Here is a 15651-nt window from a genome sequence, read left to right on the forward strand (position 1 = left end):
TGCTTAGCTCCATTCCATGTATTTTTTATCCTGAAAACTCCCCAGTCCTTAATTATTACAAGCATACCCATAACATGATGCAGCCACCACTATGCTGGAAAATATGTGGAGTGGCACATATTGATTTGTAATTTTTTATGCAGTATTACTTTAGTGCCTTGTTGCAAACAGGATGCATGTTCTGGAATATTTTCTGTACAGGCTTCCTTTTCACTGTCAATTAGCTTAGTATTGTGGAGGAACTACAATGTTGATCCATCCTCAGTTTTGTCCTATCACAGCCACTATTAAACTGTTTTAATGTCACCATTAGGCTCATGGTGAAATCCCAGAGCGGTTTCCTTCCTTCCCGGGGCGTTGTGTGTTAGGAAGGTCACCTGTATCTTTGTAATGACTGGGTGAATTGATGCACAATCCAAAGTGTAATTAATAACTTCACCATGTTCAAGGGGATATGTAATATCTGCTTTGTTTTATTTTACCCTTCTACCAATAGGCGCCCTTCTTTGGGAGCCATTGGAAAATCTCCCTGGTCTTTGTGGTTGAATCTGTGTTTGAAATTCACTGCTCAACTGAGGGACAGATAATTCTGTGTGTGTGGGGTACAGAGATGAAGTAGTCATTTAAAAATCATTATCAACACTATTATATTACACAGTGAGTTCATGCAACTTAATACGTGAATCGTTAAGGACATTTTTACTCCTGAACTTATTTTAGGCTTGCAATAACAAAGGGGTTAGAGATATTTCAGACTTTTATTTTGTAAAAAAAATCAAATTTTGACATGGGGCATTGTGTGTAATCAGTTTTAAATTCAGGCTGTAACACAACAAAATGTGGAAAGTCAAGGGGTGTGAATAGTTTCTGAAGGCACTGCATATTGCAATGAGTGCTCTTATACTGTTCTATAGACAAAGCATATATTCTGAGAAAGAGTGAGTAAGTGACTCTGGGTTTGTTCCAAATGGAACCCTATTCCTTAGAGTGTACTACTTTTGATCTGAACCCTATGGGCCCCCTGGTTAAAAGTAGTGCGCTCAATAGGGAATAGGGTGCGTGTGTAGTTTGTTGTTGGTCTATGCTGAATGACAAGGAGTAATGTCTCCTTTGGCTCTCAAGAGCGGTGTGTATGTTCTCTGTGTCAGTGGTCTGTTGTGTACCCACGTGCCGATCTCTACTGTTGTTGACCTTTCAACTCTTTCCCAGAGCTCCTCCTTTCACAATAAAATCAACCAAATATTTGGTGTTACTTCCTTTCTCTCTGCAGTCTGTCTTCTCTCTGCGCTACTTTAGATTGTGTTACCACATTTTCTCTCACTCACTCACTCACACTTGTATTTGCTCCTGTGGGATATGTTGTTCAGTGGGTATCTCAGTGCACCAGTCCCTACACCTCTGCTCCTTTTCCATGCTCTCCTCAAGGTCATGCCTTTGGATCCCATTCACCTTTTCCATTATGTTGCGTTTGATGTCTTTACATTTTTGTTGATGATGATTTCTGTTATCTTTTGGTGGTGGTTTTTGATATTATTATTTACCCATCCATTGACATATCCATTTTTGTTCTCCCCTCTCCTGTTTTCCATCCTCCTTTTGCCTTGCGTGTGTGTTTCTGTGTGTGTGCGTGTGTGTTTTTATGTATGTGTGTGCATGTGCTCTTCGTCTGGCCCCAGACCCAGCTGTGCCTGCCCCTCCACATCCTGGAGGAGAGAGGGCTCCCCCAGGTGGCCGGGACGGTGTGTGCGCTCCTGGAGCTGGCCCCGCCCAAACACACAACTTCCCCCCCCACGACCATTACTACCCCTCTGGCCATTTAGTGCAGCGGAGTTCCACATTCACTCTCATGGATGGACAGACACAGGACCCACTCTCTCCCTCTCCGAGGGTATGTTACATGACTTTCCCTCTCGACCACCCCTGGCACAAGGGTGTGAAGAGAAGACACCCTAAAAAATGCTACCCCGTTTTCCCCCAGCCTCCTCAGCCATACAGGGGCACCCCAGCCTTCCCAGACAGGTCTTCCCCAATGGAGAGAGAGGGAACACAAGTAGGTAAAAGAATGGGTTGACTGTCTTTCCCCCAGTGTCCCCACACAGACTGCTTATGACTTGCAGCCTCTAAAGAGAGACAGACAACCGAGATTGTTCCAGACAAACGGTCAGTTGGACGGCAAGGAAGAGTGTTCTTTTATTTTCTAATATTAGTCAGTTGTCTTCTCTCACTTCTCCATCCTCCTTTTACTGATGTTCACCAGGGATTGTTTTATTTTACACCATTACTATTATTATTGCATCTCATTTCTCATATTCATTTTACTGTCACATGTCAGATCCTTGCAGGTCAGCGGGGTCAGGTAGGGGGAAGGGTTCGGAGACTAGGAACTTGTTGGTTGTCTAAGTAACACAGTCATGTGAGCAACAGTCACGTTGATGCTGCCAACACTTACAATGGCTGTTATGAAATGAACCACATTTTTTATTATGTGGTCAAATCACAAGCTAGCTGATTCAAAAGCGATGCTGGAGTAGAAAGAGAGAGGGAGCTCTGGGAATCTCTGTTTCATTCTTTCTCACAATGTTGTGTACAAATATATACTGAGTGAACAAAACATTAGGAACACTATCCTAATATTGAGGTGCACCCCCTTTTTACCCTCAGATCAGCCTCAATTTGTTGGGGCTGAGGGATGCTGGCCCATGTTGACTCCAATGCTTCCCACAATTGTCAAGTTAGCTGGATGTCCTTTGGGTGGTGAACCATTATTGATATACACGGGAAACTGTTGAGCATGAAAAACCCAGCAGTGTTGCAGTTCTTGACACTCAAATCTGTGCGCCTGGCATCTACTACCATACTCAGTTCAAAGGCACATAAATATTTTGTCTTGCCCATTCACCCTCTGAAAGCCACACATACACAATCCATGTCTCAAGGTTTAAAAAATCCTTATTTAACCTGTCTCCTTCCTTCATTTACACTGATTGAAGTGGATTTAACAAGTGACATCAATAAGGGATCATATCTTTCACCTGATCAGTCTGTCATGGAAAGAGGTGTTCCTGATGTTTTGTACACAGTGTATATGGGTCATTATACAGAAGTGGTGCAAATTGGGGGTTGGAAACAATTCACATTTGTATCCTATTTTCCCCAAACTTTCTGCACACGTCTTCCAGCATATGTCAGGGAGATATGTATACATACACACACACACACTACTCACACTTTGTATTGCATATTTGAAATCTTTACCTTAACACTAGATGTCATTTCTGGAACACAGTGTAAAAGGGAGAACCAGCAGAGTAGTGATACTTTTGATTAACCTTATTACACATTCATTTAAGAAATGATTTGCATACCAAATTAACAAAATAACCTGTTTCAGTGTCAATAGAGGACTCAGATGGATATAATTTGTTTTAGTATAGACATTGCTATTGAGGGCTTCAACCATTTAAAAGTAGTGAACTGGGTGTGTATTGCTATGGGTTCGGAGTTCAGCCAATGATCAGACAGCATTGTCTTCTTCAAATTGAAAACCAAAGACGAAAGTAATATCAAGGAGCCAAGACTGATATTTATACCAGGACATTGGTCCCAAGATCCAGACCCAGTGAGTTGAGACGATGACAAATAAAGACCAAATTTGCGGTCTTGAGTGTTTTATGGGGGGGGCTCAGTCTGGCTTTCAACTTACCCCTTAAAGTCGTAGTAGTGTATTGCACAAGGTGCCATTTTGAAAGTGGATAGTGCAAAAGCAGTTTCTCTTGTCATTGCAGACTTTAGAGAACTGTCTATGTCAGAAATGTCCAGATCAACTAGCCCATGTCAGCTAAAATATTTTAGCAATGTTTTTTTAGACTATTGATTTGCAGGAAATAGGATTTAAAATGGCAAAATGTTCTCTCAGCCAACAAGAGGGGTGTGAACAGTTTGTCAGTAATGTTCTTGTGCCACAGATGTTCCCCAATGCTGGAAGGGGGCCTGAGTAAAAAGTTTGGGAACCCCTGCAGTATAGCATAGTACATTATAGACGTTTATGTTTTGGGTAAATCGATGCTAATGTTTGGGGTCTTGGATGGTTGGATCGCCCTGCTGGATATGCATCTCAATACTCTACACTTTTTTCATAAAGTGTGGACTTGTCCCCTACCCACATGGTGGCCCTCTTGTAGCTCAGTCGGCAGAGCATGCCGCGTGCAACTTTAAAATGGAGATAGCTTCAATGGCACTGCCCATGCTGTCAGACGCCATAATGGTACAAAAACGAGACCTCTATATAAACATCCCTTTTTCAGGACCCTGTCTTTCAAAGATAATTTGTAAAAATCCAAATAACTTCACAGATCTTCCTTGTAAAGGGTTTAAACACTGTTTCCCATGCTTGTTCAATGAACCATAAACAATTAATAAACACGCACCTGTGGAACAGTCGTTAAGACACTAACAGCTTACAGACGGTAGGCAATTAAGATCACAGTTATGGAAACTTAGGATACTAAAGAGGCTTTTCTGCTGACTCTGAAAAACAAAGAAAGATGCCCAAGGTCCCTGCTCATCTGCGTGAACGTGCCTGAGGCATGTTGCAAGGAGGCATGAGGACTGCAGATGTGGCCAGGGCAATAAATTGTCCGTACAGTGAGACGCCTAAGACAGCTCTACAGGGAGACAGGATGGACAGCTGATCATCCTCGCAGTGGCAGACCACGTGTAACAACACCTGCACAGGATCGGTACATCCGAACATCACACCTGCGGGACAGGTACAGGATGGCAACAACAGCTGCCCGAGTTTCACCAGGAATGCACAATCCTTCCATCAGTACTCAGACTGTCCGCAATAGGCTGAGAGAGGCTGGACTGAGGGCTTGTTGGCCAATTGTAAGGCAGATCCTCACCAGACATCCCCAGCAACAATGTAGCCTATGGGCACAAACCCACTGTCACTAGAAAAGACAGGACTGGCAAAGGGGGCTCTTCACTGACGAGTCACGGTTTTGTCTCACCAGGGGTGATGGGTCAGATTTGTGTTTATCGTCAAAGGAATGAGCGTTACACCGAGGCCTGTACTCTGGAGCGGGATCGATTTGGAGATGGAGGGTCCGTCATGGTCTGTGGCGGTGTGTCACAGCATCATCGGACTGAGCTTGTTGTCATTGCAGGCAATCTCAAAGCTGCGTTACAGGGAAGACATCCTCCTCCCTCATGTGGTACCCTTCCTGCAGGCTCATCATGACATGACCCTCCAGCATGACAATGCCACCAACCATACTGCTCTTTCTCTGCGTGATTTCCTGCAAGACCGGAATATCAGTGTTCTGCCATGGCCAGCGAAGAGTCCGGATCTCAATCCCATTGAGCACGTCTGGGACCTGTTGGATCGGAGGGTGAGGGCTAGGGCCATTCCCCCCCAGAAATGTAACATCTCACAGCAAGAACTGGCAAATCTGGTGCAGTCCATGAGGAGGAGATGCACTGCAGTACTTAATGCAGCTGGTGGCCACACCAAATACTGACTGTTACTTTTGATTTTGCCCCCCCCTTTGTTCAGTGACACATCATTCCATTTCTGTTAGTCACATGTCTGTGGAACTTGTTCAGTTTAAGTCTGTTGTTGAATCGTGTTATGTTCATACAAATATTTACACGTGGTAAGTTAGCTGAAAATAAACACAGTTGTCAGTGAGAGAACATTTCTTTTTTTGCTGAGTTTATATGGTGTCAATTGTTTTGGTTGTGACTGTTTCGGACTTCAAAGAATCCCCATAGCTCTCTAGATGTACATCCCACCAAACATGTAATTAATGACACCAATTCAAAATAGATGATTTACCAACTTGCTCACTCATTTTCTCCAAAAGGTGCAAGGTGGTGATACTTGTAGGGGTGTGGCTTAAGGTACATTAATTATAATTGTCTTTTAATGTGTGCGTTTCAGTAGTGACATCAAAAGGTGGGACAGCATTTTTTATAGAAAGATGTTTAGTACAAATGAGATCAGTATCTTTCAATGTAATAATAGAACAATTCAAGATGTTCTATTGAAATAATAAAAACTACTGAAATGCTTTATTTTCAAACATGACGTTTAGGAATCGGTGTAGGACAGCCAACTCAATAGAAATAGGTGTATAAAAAATGACTTTGTACTATACGAATTGAACTATATTTGTTATTGCCTTGGATTGAAATACAACACATCATTAAGTAAATAAAACATTTTTCTTTATATATATATATATCGTTTTTGGGGGGTGGGACTGCAATTTGCACCACTTCTGTAGAATCACTCGTATATAAAGCTTCAATTTATGTGTTTTGCCACAAGGAGTTGCAGTCTCGTGTAGCTACATTAATTGGACACAGCACCCCAGGGTGTAGGTAGACACTGTCCCTAAGTGCTGTGCCAGGGCAAATCAAATAAAAAGTTCTATAAGAAAACAAGCCTCTTAAAAGGTTTGTGTTTTTTAGTGGGATTGGTTCAAGCTGATCCTAGACCAGCGTTTACAGGCAAGTTCTTCCTTGAGTGCAGCTCAATCAAGTCTCTTATCAAGGGCCTATGTATGGGCAGGTTGACTGACAGCATGACATCATAGCCTGCACCTTTGCATTCGTCTCCCGTGTTTCTATCCTGAAGTAACGGTTCTTACTTATTATTGTCCACTCTAGTGATGAGCGGTTGGGGCTGGCCAGGGTCTGGGGCTAAACATACACTAACTTTGTAGAAAAGAAAAGTCTGTTTTATTTTTGTATTTTTTACAAACCACCTCATCACCTTCACAGTTGAGTTCAACATGGAGAGTTGAGACCATAGACAAGTAGTCGTGAATAGGACACTGTCTGCATCATGCACGGAACTCATCTTTTATCACTACATGTTGCTAAATTTGCATGAGATTAAAAGCAGTCTATAGATTTTGCTATTGACAGTGTTCAAGACACCCTTCCGATTCTCATGATCAAGTTGTTTTTAGTGTATGGTTCAATCATTTTTTTATGGACACAAATGTGGCTCTTGCTGCACACGTTGCTAAGTTGGTCTGTTCATTAGGCGCCAAACAGAAGATAAAAAAACAGGGACTACCTGTTTTTGTACAATAAGAAATGTTCATTTTTGTTATCCATTGCAAAAGATTTTCAGTTGCAGTGTTACCTACAGAAAGACAGGTTAACGGACTGACTCTTAGTCCTGAGGCAGACACAACCTCTCGTTCCCAGGGAGGGGGACGAGGGAGTGCTAGCCACAGAGCTGACAATAATACTGGTCAGGGCTGACCCGAGGACAACTGATTGAATGGGTTCTTGTTGGCAGATTCCCAGCCTCCCTTTTCAGAATTCGTATTCTATCGAAAATCAAGTTAAAATGGTAATATCTCTATGTAGGCAGCCTACATAGCTTTTACTGTAAGGATGTGCATCGATGTAGGCTGGGATTCTGCCTACATAGCTTCTGAAGGGAAAAAAATATCATTGGTATGTTTTTACCATGAACTTAATTTTGGATAGTCTGAGTTGTGAAAAGGGAAGTTGAAGGTGTATAAATATAAATGTTTTGTATAGATATTTTAGTGTTTTTCCCCCCTGCCTGACTTGGACTTTCTCCAGCAGAAATCATGTGCCCCTACTGCTGGGTCTGAACCCTGTGACATTTGTACAGTAAAATAGATGCATTCCATTTGTTTACAAGTATGTACTACTTCCCACATACAGAGAGGACCTTTTTAATGACCGTAACATGGTCTTTACATTTTTACAGTTTGCTGAAATTGTTCCCGAAAACTGAATTATTTTCTGGAATTAATATTTGTCTTTATCGTTAAAGTGCATTAATAAAAGTTTCCCATTTCAGTCTCCTGATTGTGCTTCTTTATTACCATTCTTGCCCTTGTTGGACTGTGAGGACCTTGGTGGTAGTCGTATTCAAAATAGCCATGCCAACTTTATACTCTAGATCAAAGAAAAACAGCAGTTCTCATTGAATATATATTTAACTACAGGCCAAGTGTCGAATTCGATTGTCTGTAATCAGGAATTCAACACTGAAAAGTAACATGTCTGTATTGGGATCAATACTTTTTTGGAGTTTACTTTCACTGGAACACCTGAAACCTGAAAACGTCACTTTTTCTTTGCTTTATTGGACTTGAGCTACTTGCTTTTCTTACAGGGGCCCAGGCTGCATCGTACTAACATTCCTCTCCACCGCGACTGGATCTGCAGGCGACAGACAGGGAATAAGACTGTTGGGGTGTAATAAACAAAAAGGGGGACAATTGTGACTTATTTTTTGCTTTCGGAGAATAAGAGCTGAAAATACTTGGTATAGGGAACAAGCAGTTGAAGTCGGAAGTTTACATACACTTCGGTTGGAGCCATTAAAACTAGTTTTTAACCACTCCTCACATTTCTTATTAACAAACTATAGTTTTGGCAAGTCGGTTCGGACTTTGTGCATGAGAAGTCATTTTTTTACATAGATTAATTTACTATCACAATTCCAGTGGGTCAGGAGTTTACATACACTAGGTTGACTGTGCCTTGAAACAGCTTGGAAAATTCCAGATGATGTCATTGCTTTAGAAGCTTCTGATAGGCTAATTGACATCATTTGAGTCAATTGGAGGTGTACCTGTGGCTGTATTTCAATGCCTACCTTCAAATTCAGTGCCTCTTTGCTTGACATCATGGGAAAATCAAAATAAATCAGCCAAGACCTCATCATTGGGTCTGGTTCATCCTTGGGAGCCATTTCCAAACACGTGAAGGTACCACGTGTACTATTGTTTGTACACATGAACAAGTATAAACACCATGGGACCACGCAGCCGTCATACCACTCAGGAAGGAGACGCATTCTGTCTCCTGGAGATTAACGTACTTTGGTGCGAAAAGTGAAAAACAATCCCAGAACAACAGCAAATGACCTTGTGAAGATGCTGGAGGAAACCGGTCCAAAATATCTACAGTTGAAGTCAAAAATGTACGTACACCTTGGCCAAATACATTTAAACTCAGTTTTTCACTGACATTTGATCCTAGTAAACATTCCCTGTCTTAGGTCAGTTAGGATCACCACTTTATTTTAAGAATGAAATGTCAGAATAATAGTAGAGATAATTATTTATTTCAGCTTTTATTTATTTCATCACATTCCCAGTGGGTCAGAAGTTTACATACATTCAATTCGTATTTGGTAGCATTGCCTATAAATTATTTAACTTGGGTTAAACATTTCTGGTAGCTTCCCACAATAAGTTGGGTGAATTGTGGCCCATTCCTCTTGACAGAGCTCGTAAACTGAGTCAGGTTTGTAGGCCTCCTTGCTCGCATGCTTTTTCAGTTCTGCCCACATTTTATATGGGATCGAGGTCAGGGCTTTGTGATGGCCACTCCAATACCTTGACTTTGTTGTCCTTACGACATTTGCCACAACTTTGGAAGTATGCTTGGGATCATTGTCCATTTGGAAGACCCATTTGTGACCAAGCTTTAACTTCCTGACTGATGTCTTGAGATGTTGCTTCAATATATCCACTTAATTTTCCTTCTTCATGATGCAACAAAAAAATACAAATTATTGTAAAGGTTGCCAACCCCAAAATAGGGGCAAGGGATTGATTTTGGGATTCGACTATCTCAATTAAATAACAGCATTATAGAAGTTTTAGGATGGCAGCTTAAAGAACGTAATAAGTCACCCTACTACACCCAATATACAGTTCCAGTCAAAGGTTTGGACACCTACTCATTAAAGGGTTTTTCTTTATTTTTACTATTTTCTACATTGTAGAATAATATGTGCTATTTTATAGTTTGTCTTCAATATTATTCTACAATGTAGAAAATGGTTAGAAATAAAGAAAAACCCTTCAATGAGTAGGTGTCCAAACCTTTGACTGGTACTGTATATGTCACACAAGTTCAATTATTCTCCTATTCACGAGTCATACCAATTTCCAACCATCTCTGAGGAAAGTCTGCTCTTCTCCTCCCTCCTCTCCTGCTGTAGCTGAGGACAGAGGAACAATGATTACGCAGATGCACATGTAGTGGTAACTGTCTCTGTACGGCCAAACCTCAGTTACTACAAAGTCTGTAGCCAAGTCACACCAAAGGCTCTGTCCAGAAACACCCCCAGGCCCCTAGCCACTTGTGTAGATCTGAAAGGATGGGATAGCTACAAGAAATGTGTAGATATTTGCAAAAAAGCATTTAATAAACTCTGTTTAAATTTGAATGTGAGTTTGCATGACCTAGGCCTATCAGAAAACCTGTCCGGCCCATCTTGGTAGGTAGGCTGGTTGTTGCCCACTGATCAGCCAAAGGCTCATTATAGATTAGTATAAATCTTAAAGATCCAACTTTTTTTTTCAATTTTTGCCTAAAATGACATACCCAAATCTAACTGCTTGTAGCTCAGGACCTGAAGCAAGGATATGCATATTCTTGATACCATTTGAAAGGAAACACTTTGAAGTGTGTGGAAATGTGAAATGAATGTAGGAGAATATAACACATTAGATCTGGTAAACTATAAAACAAAAAAAAACATGTTTTTTTGTATTGTATCATCTTTGAAATGTAGGCCTCAATGTATTATTCCAGCCCAGGTGCAATTTAGATTTTGGCCACTGGAGTAGTGTATGTGCAACGTTTTAGACTGCTCCAATGAACCATTGCATATCTGTTCAGAAAGCTGTATCATGACTGCCCAAATGTGCCTAATTGGTTTATTAATAAATGTTCAAGTTCATAACTGTGCACTCTCCTCAAACAATAGCATGGTATTCTTTCACTGTAATAGCTACTGTAAATTGGACCGTGCAGTTAGATTAACAATAATTTAAGCTTTCTGCCCATATCACATATGTCGATGTCCTGGGATTTTCTTTGTTACTTACAACCTCATGCTAATCACATTAGCCAATGTTAGCTCAACCGTCCCGTGGGGGGGACACCGATCCCATGGAGGATAACAGAGAAATTGCGCAAGAATCTGTACAACGAATCTTAACAGGCCCATGGGCCGCCTGCCATGTCACCTTTTTTATTTATTTTTGTGTCAATGTCAACCAGCCCACCCAACAACAAAAACATTCCAGCCCATCTATATGCCAGATGGCCAATCCGCCCCTGCATGAGGCACTTAGGCTGCATTTAAACAGGTAGCCCAATTCAGATTTTTCGCCATTGGTCTTTTGTTTGCCACTAATTGGGCAAAAGATCGGAATTGGGCTGCCTGTGTAAACACAGCCTTAGGAGCTAGGGAATTATTCTGGACAGCGCCACAAAGACACACACACACCCTGATCTCATCCTCCAGATGCTTCTCAGTGTGTTGATCTTCTGTCCCTGGTACACCAGCAGCTCCGCGCTGCTCTTCACATACTTCCTCTTCAGGCCAGTCTTAGCCTTCATCTCCTGTAGTTGGTCTTTCAGGTGGGCAGTCATTTCCTCCCGTCGCTAAAGGGACGACATCAATACAGTTTGCTCCAAATATTATTTAAGTTGCCAGTCCTTTAATGCATTTACCCAAGATCGAGAAACAGAGAGGCTAATTCTCACCCCGATTTTCAAAGACATCAACATCTGACACCCTCAAGAAACTTCTCCCTGCAATACGTACAGACCGCAATCAGGCCCAATGTGTAAGCGTGAGTAGTCTGACCCTATCATATCTATAAAGATATTCAAAGCAGAACAGAATGAGATGGCACAATCAAAGTGCTGCCTTAAAATTAAATCTAAAAAGGGATTAAATTAGATTTTTTACCCCTAAAGATCTACATAACCTACTCAACTTTTTCAAAGTAAAAGAAAGTTATTGAAGATACACCCTCAAAATGTTTTATCATACTTTGATAAGTCTTCACACCCCAGAGTTAATACTTGGTGGAAGCACCTTTGGCAGCCATTACAGCTGGGAATCATTTTCATTTTCAACTCTTAGGGCAACATCCACTGAGTGTACAAAACATTAGGAACACCTGCTCCATGACAGACAGACTGACCAGGTAAATCCAGGTGAAAGCTATGATCCTTAATTGATGTCACCTGTTAAATCCACTTAAAGCAGTGTAGGTGAACTGGAGGAGACAGGTTTAAAGAAGGATGTTTAAGCCTTGAGTCAATTGATACATGGATTGTGTAAGTGTGCCATTCAGAGTGTGAATGGGCAAGACAAAATATTTAAGTGCCTTTGAACAGGGTATGGAAGTAGGTGCCAGGCACACCAGTTTGAGTGTCAAGAACTGCAACGCTGCTGAGTTTTTCATGCTCAACAGTTTCCTATGTGTATCAGGAATAGTCTACCACCCAAAGGACATCCAGCCAACTTGACAACTGTGGTAAGCATTGGAGTCTACATGGTTCAGCATTCATGCGGAACGTATTCTACACCTTGTAGAGTCCATGCACTGACAAATTGAGGCTGTTCTGAGGGCAAAAGGGGGTGCAACTAAATATTAGGAAGGTATTATCCATTGTTTGTCAATTGTTCAAGCTCATTTTACATTTGGTTGGGAATCATTGATGGACAGCAATACGCAAACCATGTCTCTGATTTTTCAAGCAAATTTGACTGAGGACTGAGAATAGACCACTTAGGAACACTCATCACCTCTTGGAGAGCTATTCTGGTGTGTCCTTGGCATTAACATTTGTGTAATTGTCTTGCTGAAAAATACTATATACTATCCCAGGGTTAGTTTTTCTGAAGACTGAGGTTGGCTTTGCTCCTTTAATATTCATTTTTATCCTAACAATCTCCCCCACCCCTGCTGTTGACAAGCATAACCATAACATGATGCTGCCACCACTACTTGAAAATAAAAAGGGTCTCTATTGGTGCTCTATTGGATTTCACCTAGCCTCGTTGAAAAACAGGCTTCCCGGAAACGGGAATTCAAACGCTACAAGCACCATTTTTTTTGGTGCATCATCGGCTGTGATGACAACGAAAGTGATCACCGCATCATTGCAAGTGCTCTACCTTGGAACAACATAGCTATCTACAGCTACCTTTGGTCACTACAATAGGCCATATAGCTAGAGGTTGTTTGATTGATTATTAATCATTGCAAACTTCAGACTTATCATATACAGTAGGTAGACAAATGTTGCACAAGTCCTCGGCTCACATTGTAGAATGCATTTAACAATATCTTTAGTTGATCATGGCGACAATTTGTAGGCTAGATCATTTTATACAGTCAGTGTTTTTTCTTGACAGTGAAGTAACTGATAAAGCCATTTTATGTGGCACATACAAAGTGTATGATTGCAAATGTATTGCATCTCATGACGAGTCGCAGAAATTATTCTTTGATTTAAGGTCACTCTTACAACTATTTCTGGAACAAAGTCTTGGATACAAAGAGGTCATTTGGAAGGAATTGGTATGTCTTCAAGGTAATTCACCCAGAAAAATACCAAAGTATTTGAAGGAAGTTCCAGGTTTGTCACAAGTTTTTATCAAGCAAGCACTGAATATTGTGGGTGACGAGTGTATAGGATTGGCCAGTATTAAGGTGGACTCAATACCGCAACAGTTCCTCAGCACTGAGAGTGTTCATGGGATAAGAGCACGTTCGAAATGTATGTGTGCACTAATGTTTCGTAATGCGCGTTGTCATGCATCAAGATGGAATGCTTTGAACATCTATCCACGCTCGCTGTCTGTCTGTTCAGGAAGAGTACAATGACAAAATGTAAACAGATTGGCGAGTCATGGGATGAGAAATGTCTCCAGAGGAAGAGAAATATGGAGGGTCCAGGTCCAGACTGTAGGGAGTGTAGCTTGTCCTGACAACACGATGATTGAATGGCACGTACAGTGACTTATTCATGTCCCTTGACTTATTTTACATTTTGTTGTGTTACCGACTGAATTCAAAATTCCAATCTACACACAATACCCAATAATTACAAAGTGAAAATGTGTTAATTAAATACAGAAATATCTCATTTACATAAGCATTCACTCCCCTGAGTCAATACATGTTATAATCTCTGGGTAACATGCTGACCACACCGATCGCATTACGTGTGCGAGTGTTGCAAAATAAAATGTACACATCAATCATGTCATCCAAACTCATGATCGTCTGCGTAGCCAGGTGCTAAAATAGAACTTGGTTCTAGTTTTTTATACGCATGATGGGCTGCAAGTCCTGCCTCTCCCATCTCATCATTGGGTTTTAGGAGCATATACCCACGTGGGTGATTGAAAGCTGAACTGGCTTCAGTCCAGTTGGTGGTGGTAATACACCTTAAAGTTGTGTCGTGTCTTTGGCTATGCCTGGATTAAGTGATATGACATGCTATTCTATAAAATCCTTTCTCTGTAATTAATTTTACCTGATTGGGCGAATCATGTAAATGTAATTAACTAGAGAGTTGGGCACCACAAAATAATATTTATAGAGCAGTTATCTTCCGAAAAAAAATCTTAAAGACCTGGTAATATTTTACATCAATAGCAGTCAATATTAATCGTCACCTTATTTCAGTCTCATCTGAAAGTTGTAAATTCTTGGTTATCTTCACGAACCCTGGCTAACAAGTTGAATCAGCAATACAAAATTGGGTTTAATTATTTATTTACTAAGTACCCAACTAATCACACAATTACATATACACATATTCATAACCAAAGCTCACGCTGAGGTTTGCTTAGTTCTGTAGTTATTTCTGAACCCTTCTGACATTGGATAGTCATCCTAATGTACCCGGAACAGGAGGTTACATTTTCGTCAAGGGCTTATATAGTGGAGGGAAAAGGGTGTGTTTCATAGTTTACAACCTATGTCTCTTCGCGTGAGTGGGCCACAGAGTCGGGCCTAATTCACTCATGAAACCCAATTCTCACATTTTAGAAGCTAAAATCACATTTCATCCTATCACGAATAATTTCATATTCAAACATTTAAATTGCACAACAATTCCATGTGAATCTGATAACTATAATGTGTAGACTTTCCACTGTAGAGTGTATGTCATCCTATCATTGATGAGAACGTCTCAGATGACAACCAAACTGACATCATATTCATTAAGTACCAACGCATATGTTCAACTGGTTGGATTACCAAAATATAGTTCATTTCCCCCACCTTCTGATGTTCCCAGAATCTACATGTTAACCAAGGGATTTTCAATAGTCACATCAGTAGGTTAGAGAGGAAAAAGGGGGAGAGGTATTTATGACTGTCATAAACCATACATTTTCTCATCCTCCATCTCACTTTGACCAGCGTATGTGGCGGCGATCCCTTGAGAGTTAAGAACACTAACCTGATCCTCGGTTATTGACATCTGAGAAACTACTATTACCAATGAATTCTCCACTTTCATTTTCAATAAATCGCAGACTGCCAGCCACAGTTGATACACTAAACATTTACCAAAACGTCTCTTTTCTTTGGTAAATTAGTGTTAACGCAGAGGAGCTGTAATGCCTTCATTCCCTTTTTAAGGGATAAAAGTCGCTCTGGATAAGAGCGTCTGCTAAATGACTGAAATGTAAATGTAAAATAATGCCCTCGAAGCCGGTGTTTGGATGATATATTCGTCTGGGCTGGCAAACCGTGCCAATATAACGTAAACTCACACCATTCCGTACAAATGTGCACAACTGCAACATTC

At 40.9% G+C, this 15651-nt stretch overlaps 1 protein-coding gene across 1 annotated transcript in view; it reads left to right on the top strand.

Moving 5' to 3' along the window:
- Positions 1–7857, top strand: part of LOC118396801 (DISP complex protein LRCH3-like) — an 84028-nt gene extending 76171 nt beyond the window's left edge. The window contains exon 22 of the mRNA XM_052467105.1: positions 1677–7857. Within this exon, the coding sequence (XP_052323065.1) occupies positions 1677–1820 (144 nt within the window). The 3' untranslated portion in view covers positions 1821–7857. The remainder of the gene's footprint in view (positions 1–1676) is intronic.
- The last annotated feature ends 7794 nt before the right edge of the window (positions 7858–15651 follow it).

The sequence above is a fragment of the Oncorhynchus keta genome, chromosome 18 (genome assembly GCF_023373465.1).
Source record: "Oncorhynchus keta strain PuntledgeMale-10-30-2019 chromosome 18, Oket_V2, whole genome shotgun sequence".
NCBI lineage: Eukaryota > Metazoa > Chordata > Actinopteri > Salmoniformes > Salmonidae > Oncorhynchus > Oncorhynchus keta.